The sequence below is a fragment of the Oncorhynchus keta genome, chromosome 19 (assembly GCF_023373465.1).
Source record: "Oncorhynchus keta strain PuntledgeMale-10-30-2019 chromosome 19, Oket_V2, whole genome shotgun sequence".
In the NCBI taxonomy this organism is placed as follows: Eukaryota; Metazoa; Chordata; class Actinopteri; order Salmoniformes; family Salmonidae; genus Oncorhynchus; species Oncorhynchus keta.
This window is the reverse complement of record NC_068439.1, coordinates 16914294-16935425: the sequence shown is the minus strand read 5'-3', so window position 1 is coordinate 16935425 and position 21132 is coordinate 16914294. Positions and strand designations below refer to the sequence as shown.

Below are 21132 nucleotides of genomic sequence, written 5' to 3'. Positions count from 1 at the left end.
CACGTCATGAGACCAAGGCACTCTGCCAGACCACTGACTCAAACAGGTCTCATGAGCCCCTCCTTTATAATAGAATCCTCATTCAAGTTTCTAAAGACGGTTGACATCTAGTGGAAGCCGTAGGAGGTGCAACTTTATCCATATGTCAATGTGTATTCGGTAGGCCAAGCTTTGAAAAACTACAAACCTCAGACGTCCCACTTCCTGGTTGGATTTTTCTCATGTTTTCACCTGCCATATGAGTTCTGTTATACTCATAGACATCATTCAAACAGTTTTAGAAACTTCAGAGTGTTTTCTATACAATACTAATAATGATATGCATATATTAGCATCTGGGACAGCGTTGGAGGCAGTTCACTCTGGGCACACTATTCATCCAAAAGTGAAAATGCTGCCCCCTATCCCAAAATTAACAGAGTTTGAGAAAATCTGCAAGGAAGAATGGGAGAAAATCCTCAAATCCAGATGTGCAAAGCTGATAGACATACCCAAGACAAGTCAAAGCTGATACAGACATACCCAAGACAAGTCAAAGCTGATACAGACATATCCAAGACAAGTCAAAGCTGATACAGACATACCCAAGACAAGTCAAAGCTGATACAGACATACCCAAGACAAGTCAAAGCTGATACAGACATACCCAAGACAAGTCAAAGCTGATACAGACATACCCAAGACAAGTCAAAGCTGATACAGACATACCCAAGACAAGTCAAAGCTGATACAGACATACCCAAGACAAGTCAAAGCTGATACAGACATACCCAAGACAAGTCAAAGCTGATACAGACATACCCAAGACAAGTCAAAGCTGATACAGACATACCCAAGACAAGTCAAAGCTGATACAGACATACCCAAGACAAGTCAAAGCTGATACAGACATACCCAAGACAAGTCAAAGCTGATACAGACATACCCAAGACAAGTCAAAGCTGATACAGACATACCCAAGACAAGTCAAAGCTGATACAGACATACCCAAGACAAGTCAACGCTGATACAGACATACCCAAGACAAGCCAAAGCTGTAATCACCGCCGAAGGTGCTTCTACAAAGTATTGACTCAGGGGTGTGAATACTTATGTAAATTAGATTTCTGAATTTCACGACTTGCCAATTTCATTTCTTTGTTATTATTGGGTATTGTGTGTAGATGGGTGAGAAACATAATTTAATCCATTTTGAATTCCATCTGTAACACACCAAAATGTCTAAGTCAGGGTGTGAGTACTTTCTGAAGGCACTAAATATCCATATAATCTATCTAGATTTATTCTACGGTAACTAAATATCCTACTCTTTCTTTCTCTCTCTCTCTCTCTCGATCTCTTAGACACAGATCCTCGCGTTCTGGAGAAACAGGAGCAACAACAGCCCACCTACCTGGCCCTGAGCTACATCAACAGGTAACATACACACAGGGCAGTGTTGCTCCACACAACACAGGGCAGTGTTGCTCCACACAACACAGGGCAGTGTTGCTCCACACAACACAGGGCAGTGTTGCTCCACACAACGCAGGGCAGTGTTGCTCCACACAACGCAGGGCAGTGTTGCTCCACACAACGCAGGGCAGTGTTGCTCCACACAACGCAGGGCAGTGTTGCTCCACACAACGCAGGGCAGTGTTGCTCCACACAACGCAGGGCAGTGTTGCTCCACTGATGGAGCAGTCTCGACAAAGGCTGTTGGTTTGAAAAACATGATTCTGTCTAGTAGCAAATCTGATACGACTTCTTCTTCTGGGGCCTCTATCAGACTTGTTTGACCATTGTTTTGCAGTTGTGTGGTGATAGTCCAATTGCCCTGAGTGTGTTATGGTGCTTTTTGTGTTTTTGTGACTGTGAGTGTGTCTTGTTTGTGTTTGGATGACTTCCCAGAGAAACAGTGTTGTCATTAGAAGCACCGAAAACCACAGAAGAAGCGAAACGCTCTCTCTACAGTTACAGCCTAGCCAAACACAGAAATGAGAATGAGATGTGTGTTTATCCCAAAGCTTCATGTCCAATCTCACACCTCTTAAATCAGACTCTGTGATTTAGGGATTTGACGAATGTACAAATATTCCTAACTTTTAAACTGCCAATGAGGTGAATTCACAATCCTGCATAAGTTCTGCATATGACAGCTATGGGGCAATGCATTTCAATCTACCGCAGTGATGGCTACCTACCTTTTTATTTCACCTTTATTTAACCCGGTAGGCAAGTTGAGAACAAGTTCTCATTTACAACTGCGACCTGGCCAAGATAAAGCAAAGCAGTTCGACACATACAACAACACAGAGTTACACATGGAGTAAAACAAACATACAGTCAATAATACAGTAGAAACAAGTCTATATACGATGTGAGCAAATGAGGTGAGAAGGGAGGTAAAGGCAAAACAAAGGCCATGGTGGCAAAGTAAATACAATATAGCAAGTAAACCACTGGAATGGTAGATTTGCAGTGGAAGAATTCCATCTGCGAAGTAATTGCTCCCAAGGATGAACCAGACTTGTGGAGGTCTACAATTTTTTTCTGGGTTCTTGGCTGATTTCTTTTGATTTTCCCATGATGTCAAGCAAAGAGGCACTGAGTTTGAAGTTAGGCCTTGAAATGCATCCATGGGTACAACTTCAATTGACTCAAATGATGTCAATGAGCCTATCAGAAGCTTCTAAAGCCATGACATCATTTTCTGGAATTCTCCAAGCTGTTTAAAGGCACAGTCAAGTTTGTATGTAAACTTCTGACCCACTGGAATTGTGATACAGTGAATTATAAGTGAAATAATCGGTCTGTAAACAATTGTTGGAAAAATGACTAGAGTCATGCACAAAATAGATGTCCTAAACGACTTGCCAAAACTATAGTTTGTTAACACGAAATTTGTGGAGTGTTTGAAAACGAGTTTTAATGACTCCACCCTAAGTGTATGTAAACTTCCCACTTCAACTGAATGTAAGACGACAGTTGATGATAGTGTTGTTGTTAGAATGTTGTATTATTGGATATAATGTATTTGTATGTGTATTGTGACTGTGTAATTGTCCTTAGCTGTCCTGGGACTACAGCTGCAAATGAGTTTTTGGATAACTCGTCATATTTACATGGATGTTGCGTTATTGTAATATTGCTGTTGATTAATATTGTAATATTATTATTGTAATATTGCTGTTGCATTGTCCCCTATAAATAAATAAATAAATACATTTGTATTGACCTGCTTTTTTAAGCTGCTGCTACTCGCTGTTTATTATTTATGCATAGTCACCCCTACCCCTACATGTACATATTACCTCCACTAACCTGTAACCCCGCATATTGACTCGGGACTGGTACCCCGTGTAAATAGCCTCGTTATTGTTATTTTATTGTGTTACATTGTTCTTACTTTAGTTGAATTATTTTCTTAAATATTTTCGTACTTAAAAAATATTCAGCATGGTTGATTATGGGCTTGTTAGTAACATTTCACTATAAGGTTGTATTCGGTGCATGTGACAAATAAAATGTGATTTGATTCCTGTTTCAACATAAAAATGCCCCTGGGCACAAAGCGAGGTCCATACAGAAATGGTTTTTCGAGATCAGTGTGGAAGAACTTGACTAGCCTGCACAGAGCCCTTACCTCAACCACATCAAACACCTTTGGGATGAATTTGAAGGCCAACAGTGAGCCCGGCCTAATCGCCAACATCAGTGCTTGACTTCACTAACGCTCTTGTGGCTGAATGGCCGAAGTCCCTGCAGCACTTTCCTCCTCCAGGGCTGTCACAGTTTTTCAACACGACTTCTTGTAGCTTGGTTCTAGATATGCCGTTAGGGCATTCAATCTGATATCCTCTACCATTGACAATGGCTGCATATCAATAATTTCTGTAGTCAGCTCTGTGATTTTCACTTGGTCCCTTATTGCACTGCTGCTAGCAGCAGGTTGGGTCTCACTGGGCTTTCCTTTCAGTACCTGTACTGTCTACCACTGTATCTCAATTCCACCTCACAAAGTTTGCATTTCATCACCTTCTCGTTTCATTTGTCAAAGTATTGCCATACAGTACATCGAAGCTGTCGCTACCCTGTCTCACCATTTGATGTGCGGAGTGGCAAATCATTTGAAAGATGCATAGCCATCTCCTTACAGCATTGTTGCGTTAGGTATTTGGTGATTTTACATTTTTGCCTTTATGATCATGATTGGAACCTGTTGGTTTAAACGTCACAGTCCCAGTGTGGGTGGAGGAGTGGCACAGTCCCAGTGTGGGTGGAGGAGTGGCACAGTCCCAGTGTGGGTGGAGGAGTGGCACAGTCCCATTGTTGGTGGAGGAGTGGCACAGCCCCAGTGTGGGTGTAGGAGTGGCACAGCCCCAGTGTGGGTGTAGGAGTGGCACAGTCCCAGTGTGGGTGGAGGAGTGGCGCAGTCCCAGTGTGGGTGGAGGAGTGGCGCAGCACCAGTGTGGGTGGAGGAGTGGCGCAGCCCCAGTGTGGGTGGAGGAGTGGCGCAGCCCCAGTGTGGGTGGAGGAGTGGCGCAGCCCCAGTGTGGGTGGAGGAGTGGCACAGCCCCAGTGTGGGTGGAGGAGTGGCACAGTCCCAGTGTGGGTGGAGGAGTGGCACAGCCCCAGTGTGGGTGGAGGAGTGGCGCAGCCCCAGTGTGGGTGGAGGAGTGGCACAGCCCCAGTGTGGGTGGAGGAGTGGCACAGTCCCAGTGTGGGTGTAGGAGTGGCACAGTCCCAGTGTGGGTGTAGGAGTGGCACAGCCCCAGTGTGGGTGTAGGAGTGGCACAGTCCCAGTGTGGGTGGAGGAGTGGCACAGCCCCAGTGTGGGTGGAGGAGTGGCACAGCCCCAGTGTGGGTGGAGGAGTGGCACAGCCCCAGTGTGGGTGGAGGAGTGGCACAGCCCCAGTGTGGGTGGAGGAGTGGCACAGCCCCAGTGTGGGTGGAGGAGTGGCACAGCCCCAGTGTGGGTGGAGGAGTGGCACAGCCCCAGTGTGGGTGGAGGAGTGGCGCAGCCCCAGTGTGGGTGGAGGAGTGGCGCAGCCCCAGTGTGGGTGGAGGAGTGGCGCAGCCCCAGTGTGGGTGGAGGAGCGGCGCAGCCCCAGTGTGGGTGGAGGAGTGGCGCAGCCCCAGTGTGGGTGGAGGAGTGGCGCAGCCCCAGTGTGGGTGGAGGAGTGGCGCAGCCCCAGTGTGGGTGGAGGAGCGGCGCAGCCCCAGTGTGGGTGGAGGAGTGGCGCAGTCCCAGTGTGGGTGGAGGAGTGGCGCAGTCCCAGTGTGGGTGGAGGAGTGGCACAGCCCCAGTGTGGGTGGAGGAGTGGCGCAGCCCCAGTGTGGGTGGAGGAGTGGCGCAGCCCCAGTGTGGGTGGAGGAGTGGCGCAGCCCCAGTGTGGGTGGAGGAGTGGCGCAGTCCCAGTGTGGGTGGAGGAGTGGCGCAGTCCCAGTGTGGGTGGAGGAGTGGCGCAGTCCCAGTGTGGGTGGAGGAGTGGCGCAGTCCCAGTGTGGGTGGAGGAGCGGCGCAGTCCCAGTGTGGGTGGAGGAGCGGCGCAGTCCCCAGTGTGGGTGGAGGAGCGGCGCAGCCCCAGTGTGGGTGGAGGAGCGGCACAGCCCCAGTGTGGGTGGAGGAGCGGCACAGTCCCAGTGTGTGTGGAGGAGCGGCACAGTCCCAGTGTTGGTGGAGGAGCGGCGCAGCCCCAGTGTTGGTGGAGGAGCGGCGCAGCCCCAGTGTGGGTGGAGGAGCGGCGCAGCCCCAGTGTGGGTGGAGGAGCGGCGCAGCCCCAGTGTGGGTGGAGGAGCGGCGCAGCCCCAGTGTGGGTGGAGGAGCGGCGCAGCCCCAGTGTGGGTGGAGGAGCGGCGCAGCCCCAGTGTGGGTGGAGGAGCGGCGCAGCCCCAGTGTGGGTGGAGGAGTGGCGCAGCCCCAGTGTGGGTGGAGGAGTGGCGCAGCCCCAGTGTGGGTGGAGGAGTGGCGCAGCCCCAGTGTGGGTGGAGGAGTGGCGCAGTCCCAGTGTGGGTGGAGGAGTGGCACAGCCCCAGTGTGGGTGGAGGAGTGGCACAGCCCCAGTGTGGGTGGAGGAGTGGTGAGAGAAAAGAAAGAGCCAGAATAGGGAGATAAAAAATACTTATTGTTTCAATAGTGTGTGTGTGTAACCTGTAATGTTTGTGTCCAGGTTTATGACGGACGCGGCACGTCGGGAGCAGGAGACCCTGAAGAAGAAGGCCACACCCAAACTTTCCCTGTCAATCACAGGTGGCGTGTCTCGGAACAGCGTGGCCACACCTCCACGGCACAGCAATGGCAACCTGACTCCCCCCGTGACTCCTCCCATCACACCCTCCTCCTCCTTCCGTAGCAGCACGCCCACAGGTAATAATAATAATAATATATGCCATTTAGCAGACGCTTTTATCCAAAGCGACCTACAGTCATGTGTGCATACATTCTACGTATGGGTGGTCCCGGGAATCGAACCCACTACCCTGGCGTTACAAGCGCCATGCTCTACCAACTGAGCTACAGAAGGACCACAGGTAAGCGAAAGTGGAGATTTTGAATGTGTTGCCTTTTGCCTCTTGTAGTGCTGTGTGGCTCACTGGGTAGAATGTGGCGATTGCAAATGCAGGATTGTGGTTTTGTTTACTGCTGGGTTCCACGCACTACTGAAAGTCACTTTGGATAAAAGCATCTGCCTCTAGTGATCTAGACTGAAGGTCAATGAAACCAAGGTTACTCACGTAACCAGGGTTCAATGAACCAGGGACTATGCTCGTCACTCAATGGACATCCTTTCGCCTGGCAGCAGGATGAGCCAAAATATTAATATCAGAGTAATTCCGTGCCGTGTGTGATGCGCGTGCCCCCCACACCCTATAAACACCCAGCGTAGCATCACGTCCTCTTTTCTTCCCTCGGCTACGCAGGTGAGTGAGTAGTGGATGTAGCTGTCGTTGTGTGTCGAGGATACTCCCAGGAGTGCTCTGCAGTGTTTTGTCATCATTGTTTTATTACAGGGTGACACCTTGCTACGAAGTAGGGTGAACGGGTTGGGCAAACCTGTTCACGGCACGAGGCTTAGTTGTCTTGTCTGCCGGTTAGCCTCCCAGCTAATTGCGTTATCTGTTGCTTGTTAGCTTCAGCTGGATGCTAGCCTCTTCTCTCTGGAGTTTGAGTCTGGGTACCGTGCCTTCCCAGGCTAGGGGAGACACTCTAGCTAAACACCGAGTCACACCTTGACATCCAAACTTCGCATACTATCTTACTGGCTCGAGCTGCAGCTGTTGCCAGAGTGAGATTCAGAGGATGTGCGCCTCACTAATCTCGCCAGAGTTAGCCAGTCTGTTCTCATTGCCTCTCCTCACACCTAGTCTGACACTGTCAGTTGAGTTGGGCTCCTCACATCCATATCTTTGGGGGATTGTGAGTGGAATTTCTCCAATATATTCTGATATCCGTAGAATGTGGTGTTATACAGATTATCTCTCAGACATATCTGTTTTTCTGCTTCTGTCTAGACGGGGAGAATATCATCCACGCCATACTACTGCGATAAATGCAATGCTGGCTTGTCTTCGATTGATGCCCATTCCAACTGTATTATGTGCCTGGGCTTAGAGCCTGCCATTCAGGCTGTGGATTCTGCCAACTCTGGCTGAGGTGGCCCAGTCAGCCTCTCTGTCTTTGCAGCTCTGCTCTCTCAGCCTGACAGGCTCCGTTGAAGACTTAAGACAGGATCCTGACGCGATCCCCGTCTTTGCTGGTAATGACCTAGATGAAGAGACCTCTGAGGCTGGTTCTGGGTCAGCCAACCATGGCTCAGAGTGAAGTCCCTGTTCATCAGCTGATATGCAGGAGTTCCTCTAAAGAGTTCTGAAAGCTCTGGATATTAATCCAGATCTTAACAGCAACCTGGCCAGAGTGTACATTCCTCAGTGCTCCAAGTTCTCCAATGAACTACGTCAATCTTGGGCTGAGGTGAACTCAAGGTCCCATGTCTCAAGCCAGTGAAAGCCTTCACGGACCATCATGGCTTCTCCCGAGGAGTTGGGACTGGGCCAGTACCCAGTCATGGACCCCATTATTGCGGCCATGGTCCTCCCAGACGAGATCATTGGTAGGTCTCCCCGCCGTCCTCCGAGACCTCATCTGGCATACCTGCACGGTCTGATATCTGGCCTGTCCACTGATGGGGACCCTGAGCTGATGGCTGAAATGACTCTGGTGTCCAGACTCCTCTCCCTCTTAAACACTGAGATGTCACGTGCTAATGGCAAAGCCCTGTCTATGATCATCACGTCACGCATACCCTTTGTTCTGTCACCGACAAAGATGTCGGCCTCTGTGAAGAAACCCTTTATGGAGCTCCCCATTTCCCCGGTCCTAGAGTGGACACTATTCTAGACCAAATGACATAGAGACCCTGCAGTCTTTCATGGGTCCCCCTTAAGCGAAATAGAACATTCCTATTGTGAGTTTTCTAGTGTGTTCAGTAGAGAGCCAGTGTTCTTGCAGTGTGCAGTGGTCCCAGTCTACACAGGTAATTACACACCAGCTGTCACACTGTTCACACGGGTGTGTGTGTTTCAGAGCCCTAAAGCAGATGGTCCAATTCCTGCCCAAATATTTGCGTTTACCCACAACCACGCGGGCACACACTCTTGTTGAAATCCTTTTAACATGTGCCAGGGTGCCATCCATTTCCTCCTGCTGAGGTGGAGCATTTCCTGTGTGAGTGTGTGAGTGTGTGTGTGAGTGGAAAAAGTAGTGCATTTACTAAATCAGAGCAATGAGGATACCTCCCATTTAATGATCTGTTTCAGGGAGCCAAACCCCTCCCGCCGGGTTCTCTTGAGACATACACACACACACACTAAACCCTCCTCTGTTCTATGCTCCATGCCCTTCTACTTGAGACAGTATAGTCATGTCCCCATGACACGCAAACTGATGTGTGTGTGTGTGTGTGTGTTCCCCCTCCAGGCAGTGAGTATGATGATGAGGAGGTGGACTATGAGGAGTCAGACAGTGATGAGTCCTGGACCACAGAGAGTGCCATCAGCTCCGAGTCTATCCTCAGCTCCATGTGTATGAATGGAGGAGAGGAGAAACCCTTCGCCTGCCCTGTGCCTGGCTGCAAGAAGAGATACAAGGTGCAGTACACACACAGCCCCAGTTTATAGAACAGTCCCTAGCTCTGTTATTCTGCTACACACTAGTCCTCTATATATCAGTTCAGTGTAGCCTATGGTCTGTGTAGTGGAGGTTTTCACCTCAGGATGTGAGGGGGAGTTTCCTCTAGCAATGTCAGTGTTTGCAATGTTGTTCCTGGATGTTGCTTTTAGGGATTTTCACTAAGATAATGTAAGGGGAATTATTATTTTTCTAGGAGGGGGCAGTCCCACTCCTTTTTTATTTGATTCTTTTTTAGGTAGGACAGTAAAGGACAGACAGGAAAGGAAGGAGGATAGGGGATGCTAGAATAGCAGTCGGTCGGATGTGAACCCACGCTCGCACAGGTACCTGTATTCTGGAGGCAGCCACTTAGACCGCTAGACCACGCCAGGCCTGCTAATCTGTCTCTCTCCCTCATTCAGAATGTGAACGGTATTAAATACCATGCCAAGAACGGCCACCGGACACAGATCCGTGTGCGGAAGCCCTTCAAGTGCCGCTGTGGGAAGAGCTACAAGACGTCCCAGGGCCTGAGACACCACACCATCAACTTCCACCCGCCTGTCTCTGCCGACATCATCCGCAAGATGCAGGGCTAGAAAAAAACAAAAAACATTTCCCTATTCCTCACCAGCACTCCCAACCCCAACCACCCCACACTTTTTCAATGTCAATATCCACCCCACCTTGACCAACCAACCAAAACATATCCCTATGCCTTCTGGCCCAACCTTAGGGATGACAACCCAAACCTCTATCCCTTCTGGCCCAACCTTAGGGATGACAACCCAAACCCCTATCCCTTCTGGCCCAACCTTAGGGGTGACAACCCAAACCCCTATTCCTTCTGCCCCAACCTTAGGGATGACAACCCAAACCCCTATTCCTTCTGCCCCAACCTTAGGGATGACAACCCAAACCCCTATCCCTTCTGCCCCAACCTTAGGGATGACAACCCAAACCCCTATCCCTTCTGGCTCAACCTTAGGGATGACAACCCAAACCCCTATTCCTTCTGGCCCAACCTTAATATGCTGACCACACCGCCCACGTTGCAAAATAAATGTACAGATCCATGTTATTCAGTCATTACACCCACACTGCTGGTGTCTGTTCTATTTGTGATGCTTAACGCACTGCAAGTCCCGCCTCTCCCATCTCATTGGTTTTTAGGAGCATATGCTCACGTGGGTGATTGAAAGATGAACTGAGGTCCACACTCCAGTCCAGTCTGTTGTGGTAATGCGCCTTAAAGTTGGTTGCCAAGCACCATATAAAATCAGAAAAAGTCTGGAGGAGAGATTACTAGAACTAATTCGGTTTAGCCTTTTATCTGTGGATTAATTGTCAGAGGAGAGGACCTTGTGCATTTCAGGTAAAATAACAACCCAATGTTTATATCCCAGGACAAATTAGTTAACAACAGTAAGCTAGCTAGCTATTGGCAAAAATGTTTAATACTTTTCGACCTGTCCCCAAATTAATATAGTTGGTCCATGGTTTGTTTTGCTATTTCAACCTGCGTGTCCTGATTAGCGTCTGGTGTGGGGGGACAAAATCAACATGCGATGTAGCGCACAGACGCACATGTGGTCTGGTCAGCATGTAACCTTAGGGGTGACAACCCAAACCCCTATCCCTTCTAGCCCAACCTTAAGGGTGACAACCCAAACCCCTATCCCTTCTAGCCCAACCTTAGGGGTGACAACCTAAACCCCTATCCCTTCTAGCCCAACCTTAGGGGTGCTTAGGGGTGACAACCTAAACCCCTATCCTTTCTAGCCCAACCTTAGGGGTGACAACCTAAACCCCTATCCCTTCTAGCCCAACCTTAGGGGTGCTTAGGGGTGACAACCTAAACCCCTATCCTTTCTAGCCCAACCTTAGGGGTGACAACCTAAACCCCTATCCCTTCTAGCCCAACCTTAGGGGTGACAACCTGAACCCCTATCCCTTCTAGCCCAACCTTAGGGGTGACAACCTAAACCCCTATCCCTTCTAGCCCAACCTTAGGGGTGACAACCTGAACCCCTATCCCTTCTAGCCCAACCTTAGGGGTGACAACCTGAACCCCTATCCCTTCTAGCCCAACCTTAGGGGTGACAACCTGAACCCCTATCCCTTCTAGCCCAACCTTAGGGGTGACTACCTGAACCCCTATCCCTTCTAGCCCAACCTTAGGGGTGACAACCTGAACCCCTATCCCTTCTAGCCCAACCTTAGGGGTGACAACCTGAACCCCTATCCCTTCTAGCCCAACCTTAGGGGTGACAACCTGAACCCCTATCCCTTCTAGCCCAACCTTAGGGGTGACAACCTAAACCCCTATCCCTTCTAGCCCAACCTTAGGGGTGACAACCTGAACCCCTATCCCTTCTAGCCCAACCTTAGGGGTGACAACCTAAACCCCTATCCCTTCTAGCCCAACCTTAGGGGTGCTTAGGGGTGACAACCTAAACCCCTATCCTTTCTAGCCCAACCTTAGGGGTGACAACCTAAACCCCTATCCCTTCTAGCCCAACCTTAGGGGTGACAACCTGAACCCCTATCCCTTCTAGCCCAACCTTAGGGGTGACAACCTGAACCCCTATCCCTTCTAGCCCAACCTTAGGGGTGACAACCTGAACCCCTATCCCTTCTAGCCCAACCTTAGGGGTGACAACCTAAACCCCTATCCCTTCTAGCCCAACCTTAGGGGTGACAACCTAAACCCCTATCCCTTCTAGCCCAACCTTAGGGGTGACAACCTAAACCCCTATCCCTTCTAGCCCAACCTTCGGGGTGACAACCTAAACCCCTATCCCTTCTAGCCCAACCTTAGGGGTGACAACCTGAACCCCTATCCCTTCTAGCCCAACCTTAGGGGTGACAACCTAAACCCCTATCCCTTCTAGCCCAACCTTAGGGGTGACTACCTGAACCCCTATCCATTCTAGCCCAACCTTAGGGGTGACAACCTGAACCCCTATCCCTTCTAGCCCAACCTTAGGGGTGACAACCTAAACCCCTATCCCTTCTAGCCCAACCTTAGGGGTGACTACCTGAACCCCTATCCCTTCTAGCCCAACCTTAGGGGTGACAACCTGAACCCCTATCCCTTCTAGCCCAACCATAGGGGTGACTACCTGAACCCCTATCCCTTCTAGCCCAACCTTAGGGGTGACAACCTGAACCCCTATCCCTTCTAGCCCAACCTTAGGGGTGACAACCTGAACCCCTATCCCTTCTAGCCCAACCTTAGGGGTGACAACCTGAACCCCTATCCCTTCTAGCCCAACCTTCGGGGTGACAACCTAAACCCCTATCCCTTCTAGCCCAACCTTAGGGGTGACTACCTGAACCCCTATCCCTTCTAGCCCAACCTTAGGGGTGACTACCTGAACCCCTATCCCTTCTAGCCCAACCTTAGGGGTGACAACCTGAACCCCTATCCCTTCTAGCCCAACCTTAGGGGTGACAACCTGAACCCCTATCCCTTCTAGCCCAACCTTAGGGGTGACAACCTGAACCCCTATCCCTTCTAGCCCAACGTTAGGGGTGACAACCTGAACCCCTATCCCTTCCTCCCACACACTAAAGGATCTAGTGCATGCTTTAACTTGTTTATGTCTTGTATTATGTTCTTTGGTTTTCACATGTTACTCTCTCTTATTTTAATAATTATGCATCTTTATAGGCTTTTTGTTGTTGTTTGTACATTTGCACATTCTAATGCTATCCCAACTATTTCCGTGACTTTTTGTATTGACATACGGTGCTAACAAAACGAAAACAAAGAAAAGAAAAAGAAAGAAAAAACAAAACAGAAGAAGAGGAGTAATGTAAAAAAGGAGGAAGGTGTGGATGTTGGATTATACAGTCTATATATAGATATATAAACAATAGATGTGTGTATATATACAAATATAAGTATTCATCAGCATATACTAAGTAGTTCCACTTTACTTTCAAGCTTTATTTTTTTATATTCTTTTTCGATATTTCCAGATATTATTTTCTTTTGATATTTCATCAATACGTTTTTTTTCTTCCATTCCTCAACCCCGAGACAACCTGTTCTGTTGTCACAGGTCAAACTTTAAACAGCTAGGTGACCTCAGGTCTAGATATCCCCAGCAGCAAAAACAAAGAGACTACGGCTTGAATCCTAACTTCAGATCTGCGTCCCTAAATATATTTTTCACAGTTCTGATTGATTTTAATGCACATATTTCATGTTAGTGTTCAGCCCAAATAGAGAAACAAGGAAACTATTGCATTTCTTCTTTCCCTCTGTTCTAGAACGGTTCTATTCTAGAAGGTTATTCCAGACTATAGTGTGAGCAGACCAGATGAGGCATCATCCTGTATTCTAGAAGGTTATTCCAGACTATAGTGTGAGCAGACCAGATGAGGCATCATCCTGTATTCTAGGTTATTCCAGACTGTAGTGTGAGCAGACCAGATGAGGCATCATCCTGTATTCTAGGTTATTCCAGACTGTAGTGTGAGCAGACCAGATGAGGCATCATCCTGTATTCTAGAAGGTTATTCCAGACTATAGTGTGAGCAGACCAGATGAGGCATCATCCTGTATTCTAGGTTATTCCAGACTGTAGTGTGAGCAGACCAGATGAGGCATCATCCTGTATTCTAGAAGGTTATTCCAGACTATAGTGTGAGCAGACCAGATGAGGCATCATCCTGTATTCTAGGTTATTCCAGACTATAGTGTGAGCAGACCAGATGAGGCATCATCCTGTATTCTAGGTTATTCCAGACTGTAGTGTGAGCAGACCAAATGAGGCATCATCCTGTATTCTAGAAGGTTATTCCAGACTATAGTGTGAGCAGACCAGATGAGGCATCATCCTGTATTCTAGAAGGTTATTCCAGACTATAGTGTGAGCAGACCAGATGAGGCATCATCCTGTATTCTAGGTTATTCCAGACTGTAGTGTGAGCAGACCAAATGAGGCATCATCCTGTATTCTAGGTTATTCCAGACTATAGTGTGAGCAGACCAAATGAGGCATCATCCTGTATTCTAGAAGGTTATTCCAGACTATAGTGTAGCAGACCAGATGAGGCATCATCCTGTATTCTAGAAGGTTATTCCAGACTATAGTGTGAGCAGACCAGATGAGGCATCATCCTGTATTCTAGGTTATTCCAGACTGTAGTGTGAGCAGACCAGATGAGGCATCATCCTGTATTCTAGAAGGTTATTCCAGACTATAGTGTGAGCAGACCAGATGAGGCATCATCCTGTATTCTAGAAGGTTATTCCAGACTATAGTGTGAGCAGACCAGATGAGGCATCATCCTGTATTCTAGGTTATTCCAGACTGTAGTGTGAGCAGACCAAATGAGGCATCATCCTGTATTCTAGGTTATTCCAGACTGTAGTGTGAGCAGACCAAATGAGGCATCATCCTGTATTCTAGAAGGTTATTCCAGACTATAGTGTGAGCAGACCAGATGAGGCATCATCCTGTATTCTAGAAGGTTATTCCAGACTATAGTGTGAGCAGACCAGATGAGGCATCATCCTGTATTCTAGGTTATTCCAGACTGTAGTGTGAGCAGACCAGATGAGGCATCATCCTGTATTCTAGGTTATTCCAGACTGTAGTGTGAGCAGACCAGATGAGGCATCATCCTGTATTCTAGAAGGTTATTCCAGACTATAGTGTGAGCAGACCAGATGAGACATCATCCTGTATTCTAGAAGGTTATTCCAGACTATAGTGTGAGCAGACCAGATGAGGCATCATCCTGTATTCTAGAAGGTTATTCCAGACTATAGTGTGAGCAGACCAGATGAGGCATCATCCTGTATTCTAGAAGGTTATTCCAGACTATAGTGTGAGCAGACCAGATGAGGCATCATCCTGTATTCTAGGTTATTCCAGACTGTAGTGTGAGCAGACCAGATGAGGCATCATCCTGTATTCTAGAAGGTTATTCCAGACTATAGTGTGAGCAGACCAGATGAGGCATCATCCTGTATTCTAGAAGGTTATTCCAGACTATAGTGTGAGCAGACCAGATGAGGCATCATCCTGTATTCTAGAAGGTTATTCCAGGCTATAGTGTGAGCAGACCAGATGAGGCATCATCCTGTATTCTAGGTTATTCCAGACTGTAGTGTGAGCAGACCAGATGAGGCATCATCCTGTATTCTAGAAGGTTATTCCAGACTGTAGTGTGAGCAGACCAGATGAGGCATCATACTGTATTCTAGGTTATTCCAGACTGTAGTGTGAGCAGACCAGATGAGGCATCATACTGTATTCTAGGTTATTCCAGACTGTAGTGTGAGCAGACCAGATGAGGCATCATACTGTATTCTAGGTTATTCCAGACTGTAGTGTGAGCAGACCAGATGAGGCATCATACTGTATTCTAGGTTATTCCAGACTGTAGTGTGAGCAGACCAGATGAGGCATCATCCTGTATTCTAGTTTATTCCAGACTGTAGTGTGAGCAGACCAGATGAGGCATCATCCTGTATTCTAGGTTATTCCAGACTGTAGTGTGAGCAGACCAGATGAGGCATCATCCTGTATTCTAGGTTATTCCAGACTGTAGTGTGAGCAGACCAGATGAGGCATCATCCTGTATTCTAGGTTATTCCAGACTGTAGTGTGAGCAGACCAGATGAGGCATCATCCTGTATTCTAGATTATTCCAGACTGTAGTGTGAGCAGACCAGATGAGGCATCATCCTGTATTCTAGGTTATTCCAGACTGTAGTGTGAGCAGACCAGATGAGGCATCATCCTGTATTCTAGGTTATTCCAGACTGTAGTGTGAGCAGACCAGATGAGGCATCATCCTGTATTCTAGATTATTCCAGACTGTAGTGTGAGCAGACCAGATGAGGCATCATCCTGTATTCTAGATTATTCCAGACTGTAGTGTGAGCAGACCAGATGAGGCATCATCCTGTATTCTAGGTTATTCCAGACTGTAGTGTGAGCAGACCAGATGAGGCATCATCCTGTATTCTAGATTATTCCAGACTGTAGTGTGAGCAGACCAGATGAGGCATCATCCTGTATTCTAGGTTATTCCAGACTGTAGTGTGAGCAGACCAGATGAGGCATCATCCTGTATTCTAGGTTATTCCAGACTGTAGTGTGAGCAGACCAGATGAGGCATCATCCTGTATTCTAGGTTATTCCAGACTGTAGTGTGAGCAGACCAGTTGATGCATCATCCTGTATTCTATTCCAGTTGCCAAGTATTGTTTCTGGTTACTTTTCCATGATCATTGCCAACAGCTCTCTACTGCCAAACATTTACATGACCATGTGCCTGAGGGGGGAGGGGGAGAGAGACTGTCATACGGTTTCATCAAAGAGGTGCGCAAGCGTGTCAAGAGAACACGGGTCTCATTGCGCCTCCAGTGTGTATGTGTGTGTGTGTGTGTCGATGGTATGTTTTGTTTTTGTGCATGTGTTTGTCTTAGGGTGTATCTCCAGAGATTACACCTACAAACTTTGATTGCCTTGCGTTGTAGACTACAGCATTCCAGTACAGTCTGTGTGAGTGTGTTGCTTCTTAGCCAAGTCTTTCTGCAGTATCTGAGCTTTTCAGCTTCTTGTGTTATTATTCCGCCTTCTGTTACAGTCCTCCATAGTGTTATAATATACGGCTGTCTCAAATGACACCCTATTTTTGTATACGGGGAATAGTGACATTTTAGATGAGTCCTGTGTTTTAAATGCCACCCTATTCCATAAAGTGCACTACCTATGGAATGCCATTTGGGATGCAGATAGTGTCATAACCAGGACCTTGCCCATAGCCTCCTGCTTTACAGAAGCAGTCTGATGTACTGTCAAATTGTGTCAAGGTAAGCATGTTCTGGCCTATTTGTGATACCATGCCTTCAGAGTACAACAGAGTGGTGTAGTGTCAAAAAGTGGTGCCCGTTGGCAAAATGTTACCCCGTGCCAGGCCCAAAAACATTTCTAACCTGTTCTGTACTGTGATAATGGTCTGAGTCTAATGGTACCCCAACACACATGCTTGACTGTTGCCATAACAACCCTTGACATGGGCGTGGCAAAGTGCACCTGTATTCACAAAGCGTCTCAGAGTAAGTGCCTCGCTAATAACAGAAGCCTTTGAAACCATAATGAATACGAGCGGGGACCTGATCCTAGAACACCACTCCTACTGAGACACTATGTGAATACAGGCCCAGCATACGAGAAAGAGGAAGGTAGCATTGTTTATGATTGTGGCTGTACAGAATGCGAGTCTGTGCCAGGTTTTCCGTCCTTGGAAGCCTTGGCCCCAGCGCATTTTGGCGAGGGGACAGAGACCAGAGTTCACCAGTTCGGGATCTGTCAAACACTTATAAACCTGTCCTCTCCCTGCAGAGATGCAGGTCACTATGGTTACAGTTTAAAAGGGAGCCTGACAGTATTACACAGCGGGGATGTGAGGAGTACAGTACAAGCGTGTGTGAGGGGGACTATTCCGATATATTGTGTACAGTGAATGTATTGTAATGTGTGTCAAGTGCGTTTAAATTATATTTTCATATGTTAAGTGGAGAACAATGTTTCCTATTTGTACGGAGGCAACAGAGGGTGTGAGGAAGGAGACCTGTGTACTATATCAAACTGTTTTTACATAAGCTGCTGCTTCATAAATGTGAACACTATTACATTAAAAATAAAGAGAACATTAGCCAGAACTGTCTGAATGGGGTTGGGGGGTTTTGACCCAGAAGATGGAAAGACAAATTGACAATTGTATCCATTTGACAAGCGTACTTTATTTTTAATGCTCACATACAAACCTACACACACACACACTTTCAAAGGGCCGCATTTGGACATAAAAGACACACGTATGCAACTTTTGAAGCCAAAAGTACAGCACTGTGGTCACATTGAAAGAACAGTAAAATCTCAGACTGATTCCTGTCATCTACTGTCAGAGACACGCGCACAAGAAACTTACTTTGACCCAAACAGGAGGTAAAGATGGCAAAAGTTAGAATCTTAACACGGTGAAAGAGTCCATAGCCAAGAGTACAGTAGTTTTCTATAGCGTTCATATTTCCAGTTACCTTCCCTCCAATCAACCGAAGCGGAATGTCAGCCTATCCAATGAATGGAGACCAGGAAGTAAAACAGCAATCTGTCATGACTAAAACATGTGGGAGTACATTGTCACAACAGCAATTGAAATAGTTCTACTTCTCATATATATTTTTTTATTTCAGCAATAAGGCCCGAAGGGGTGTGGTATATGGCCAATATACCACGACTAAGGGCAGTTCTTTATACGCAACGCGGAGTGCCTGGACACAGCCCTTAGCCGTGGTATATTGGTCATACATCACAATCTCAAGAGGTGCCTTATTGCTATTATAAACTGGTTATCAATGCAATTAGAGCAGTAAAAATAGTTGTTTTGCCATACCTGTGGTATACGGTCTAATATAGCACAGCTGTCAGCCAATCAGCATTCAGGGCTTGAACCACCCAGTTATACACACACACACATTCAGAATAATAAAGTATTTTTAGAGCAGTCAAATTCAAACAATAGTAGTAATTATTTTTTAACCGTCTGATGTCTTTTGCTGACAAAGAGTTTGACTCATACTTTACATTACATTGGGCTGGAGGTGCTTCAAGACCACATATCTCCTCCCAAGATCCTAAGTTTCCACAGATCTAGGTTCAGGTAAACCAAATCCTAACCTTAACCATTAGAGGGGAAATGCAAAACTGACCATTAGTGTCTAGGGGCAACGTGCTCCTACTCTCCCTCACATCCCTGGATGTCACCTGTTTCTACATGTGGCTACAGAGTCTTGTAAAGTAGGCACTATTGACTGGCTGATTAACGCAGATGAATCCTACAGATACTAAACACATCCAGTGATGATATCATCAACATGGGACAAAATCAAAGAGCTCCAAGGCTCCGAAACCTCACGCAAAATATTTTTTGTTGTTGTAATTTCCCTAAACTGACAAACTCCCCCTTGTAGAAAGTCATACACACACTCCTTGATGTTTTTAAATGTAGCATGTTCTCGTGGAAGTGTGTGAGGCCAAGGCTGGAGTTAATTCCATTTCAATTTACAACAAAGTGCAATTTACCCCCAATGATTTCTCTCATCTTGATTTGGAATCTCCCTTCTTGAATGAAATCATCTCGACCCCCATTTGAGTAAAGGTTCCTTTATTCTTCTTTACCTCCCTTAATCCAAACCTTCCCTTTCACACACACTCCCCCATCTGCCCTGCTACTCCATGTTGGCGAAGTTTAGCACATGGCCGTCAAAGTGTGTGAGCATGTGCTTCTGGAAGAGCTGCTGATGGCAGTGGAGGGGGAACTGCTCAGAGCACACGGGACACACCTTCCAGTGGCTCTCCACGTGCTGCTCAAAGCTACGCTACTCAAAGTGGGGCGGGAAGATCACCTCGCACAACGGACAGCACTTGTGAACCTCACCACTGAGTGGAGAGAGAAAGACCATAGAAACGAGGGGAGAGAGAAGGGTCAGAGGGGGGAGAGAGAAAAGGGAGAGAGAGAGAAGGGGCATAGGGAGAGAGAAAAGGGGCAGAGAAGGGGCAGAGGGAGGGAGAGAGAGAAGGAGCAGAGGGGGGAGAGAAGGGGCAGAGGGGGGAGAGAGAAGGGGCAGAGGGGGAGAGAGAAGGGGCAGAGGGGGGAGAGAGAAGGGAGAAAGAGAAGGGGCATAGGGGGGAGAGAAGGGTCAGAGGGGGGAGAGAGAAGGGTCAGAGGGGGGAGAGAAGGGTCAGAGGGGGGAGGGAGAAGGGTCAGAGGGGGGAGGGAGAGAGAGAGAGAAGGGGCATAGGGAGAGAGAGAAGGAGCAGAGGGGGGAGAGGGGGGAGAGAGAAGGGGCAGAGGGAGAAGGGGCAGAGGGGGGAGAGAGAAGGAGCAGAGGGGGGAGAGAAGGGGCAGAGGGGGGGAGAGAAGGAGCAGAGGGGGAGAGAAGGGGCAGAGGGGGAGAGAGAAGGAGCAGAGGGGGGAGAGAAGGGTCAGAGGGTGAGAGAGAAGGGGCAGAGGGAGAAGGGGCAGAGGGGGAGAAGGGGCAGAGGGGGAGAGGGGAGCAGAGGGGGAGAGAGAAGGAGCAGAGGGGGAGAGAGAAGGAGCAGAGGGGGGAGAGAAGGAGCAGAGGGGGGAGAGAGAAGGAGCAGAGGGGGAGTGAGGGGGGACAGGGGGTGGAGAGGGTGTGAGGGGGACAGGGGGTGGAGAGGGAGCGGGGGGGTTAGCTGGGATAGTATTTTGTTCCCCCCAATGGTGGAACAAACTCCCTCACGACGCCAGGACAGCGGAGTCAATCACCACCTTCCGGAGACACCTGAAACCCCACCTCTTTAAGGAATACCTAGGATAGGATAAGTAATCATTCTCACCCCCCCCCCCTTTAAGATTTAGATGCACTATTGTAAAGTGACTATTCTACTGGATGTCATAAGGTGAATGCACCAATTTGTAAGTCGCTCTGGATAAGAGCGTCTGCTAAATGACTTAAATGTAAATGTTTGTGGAGGGTCGTGTGTGTGTTACCTGGGGTTGAAACAGAAGTTGCCCCTGTTGGCGGTAAGTCCGCTGCTGGTCTGATGATTGCAGGCATGCTGCTCCCCATCACCGACCTACAGTATAGAGACACACGGCTCTCTCCTCAGTTTAATAGAGCTACAGGATGTGTGATGTCCTCCCAATAAGGGAACAGAACAAGTCAGCCCTATACATTGATCTAACTCAGTTTTGCATTTCCCTCCCTAATGTTTGAGGTGAGGATGTGTGTTCCAGTCCGTCAGGGGGGCTCATGCTTCGTGAGGAGGAGGGCTGGATGCAGACCACATCTCTCTCCCAGTCTGCACCTGCACGCGGGGTCGGGGAGGTGGCCGGAGGGGCACATGCACCAGGGGCCTCAGGATCTGCTCTGGGGACAGGGCGCCGTCTGGACAAAACACAACACAGGAAACGGGAAT

General features: G+C 48.1%; 3 protein-coding genes across 50 annotated transcripts in view; 1 reads left to right on the top strand and 2 right to left on the bottom strand.

Moving 5' to 3' along the window:
* LOC118397635 (juxtaposed with another zinc finger protein 1) overlaps nt 1–17846 on the top strand; it is a 39277-nt gene extending 21431 nt beyond the window's left edge. The window contains exons 2-11 of one of the 48 annotated variants that reach the window (XM_052469801.1): nt 1344–1416; nt 6153–6349; nt 8960–9129; nt 9574–13845; nt 13901–14126; nt 14239–14806; nt 14865–15264; nt 15323–15432; nt 15653–15762; nt 16038–17846. In XM_052469801.1, the coding sequence (XP_052325761.1) occupies nt 1344–1416; nt 6153–6349; nt 8960–9129; nt 9574–9750 (617 nt within the window). In that variant the 3' untranslated portion in view covers nt 9751–13845; nt 13901–14126; nt 14239–14806; ... (2 more) ...; nt 15653–15762; nt 16038–17846. Of the gene's footprint in view, nt 1–1343; nt 1417–6152; nt 6350–8959; nt 9130–9573; nt 13846–13900; nt 14127–14238; nt 14807–14864 lie in introns of all 48 variants that reach the window. The other 47 variants (XM_052469800.1, XM_052469790.1, XM_052469763.1 and 44 more) reach the window with 47 other exon arrangements.
* Nucleotides 10986–20783, bottom strand: LOC127909658 (elastin-like). Its single transcript, XM_052471814.1, has 8 exons — nt 20727–20783; nt 19420–19565; nt 12472–12760; nt 12277–12429; nt 11689–11814; nt 11511–11552; nt 11175–11468; nt 10986–11132 (listed from the first exon to the last, which is right to left on the bottom strand). The coding sequence occupies exons 1-8, from the start codon at nt 20781–20783 to the stop codon at nt 11049–11051; spliced, it is 1191 nt and encodes a 396-aa protein (XP_052327774.1). The 3' UTR covers nt 10986–11048.
* Nucleotides 17908–21132, bottom strand: part of LOC118377838 (uncharacterized) — a 64992-nt gene continuing 61767 nt past the window's right edge. The window contains exons 11-12 of the mRNA XM_052471813.1: nt 20705–21101; nt 17908–19626 (exon numbers count right to left, since the gene is read on the bottom strand). Coding sequence (XP_052327773.1) covers nt 20965–21101 — 137 coding nt within the window. The 3' untranslated portion in view covers nt 17908–19626; nt 20705–20964. The remainder of the gene's footprint in view (nt 19627–20704; nt 21102–21132) is intronic.

Bases quoted from the DNA above. Each gene is read 5' to 3' on its own strand.
- LOC127909658 (XM_052471814.1), bottom strand. From the start codon at position 20,783: ATGGGGAGCAGCATGCCTGCAATCATCAGACCAGCAGCGGACTTACCG. The intron at 11,469-11,510 runs GTTGTCACCCCT...ATAGGGGTTTAG, and splicing joins TAGAAGGGATAGGGGTTCAG to GTTGTCACCCCTAAGGTTGG. The intron at 11,133-11,174 runs GTTGTCACCCCT...ATAGGGGTTTAG, and splicing joins TAGAAGGGATAGGGGTTCAG to GTTGTCACCCCTAAGGTTGG.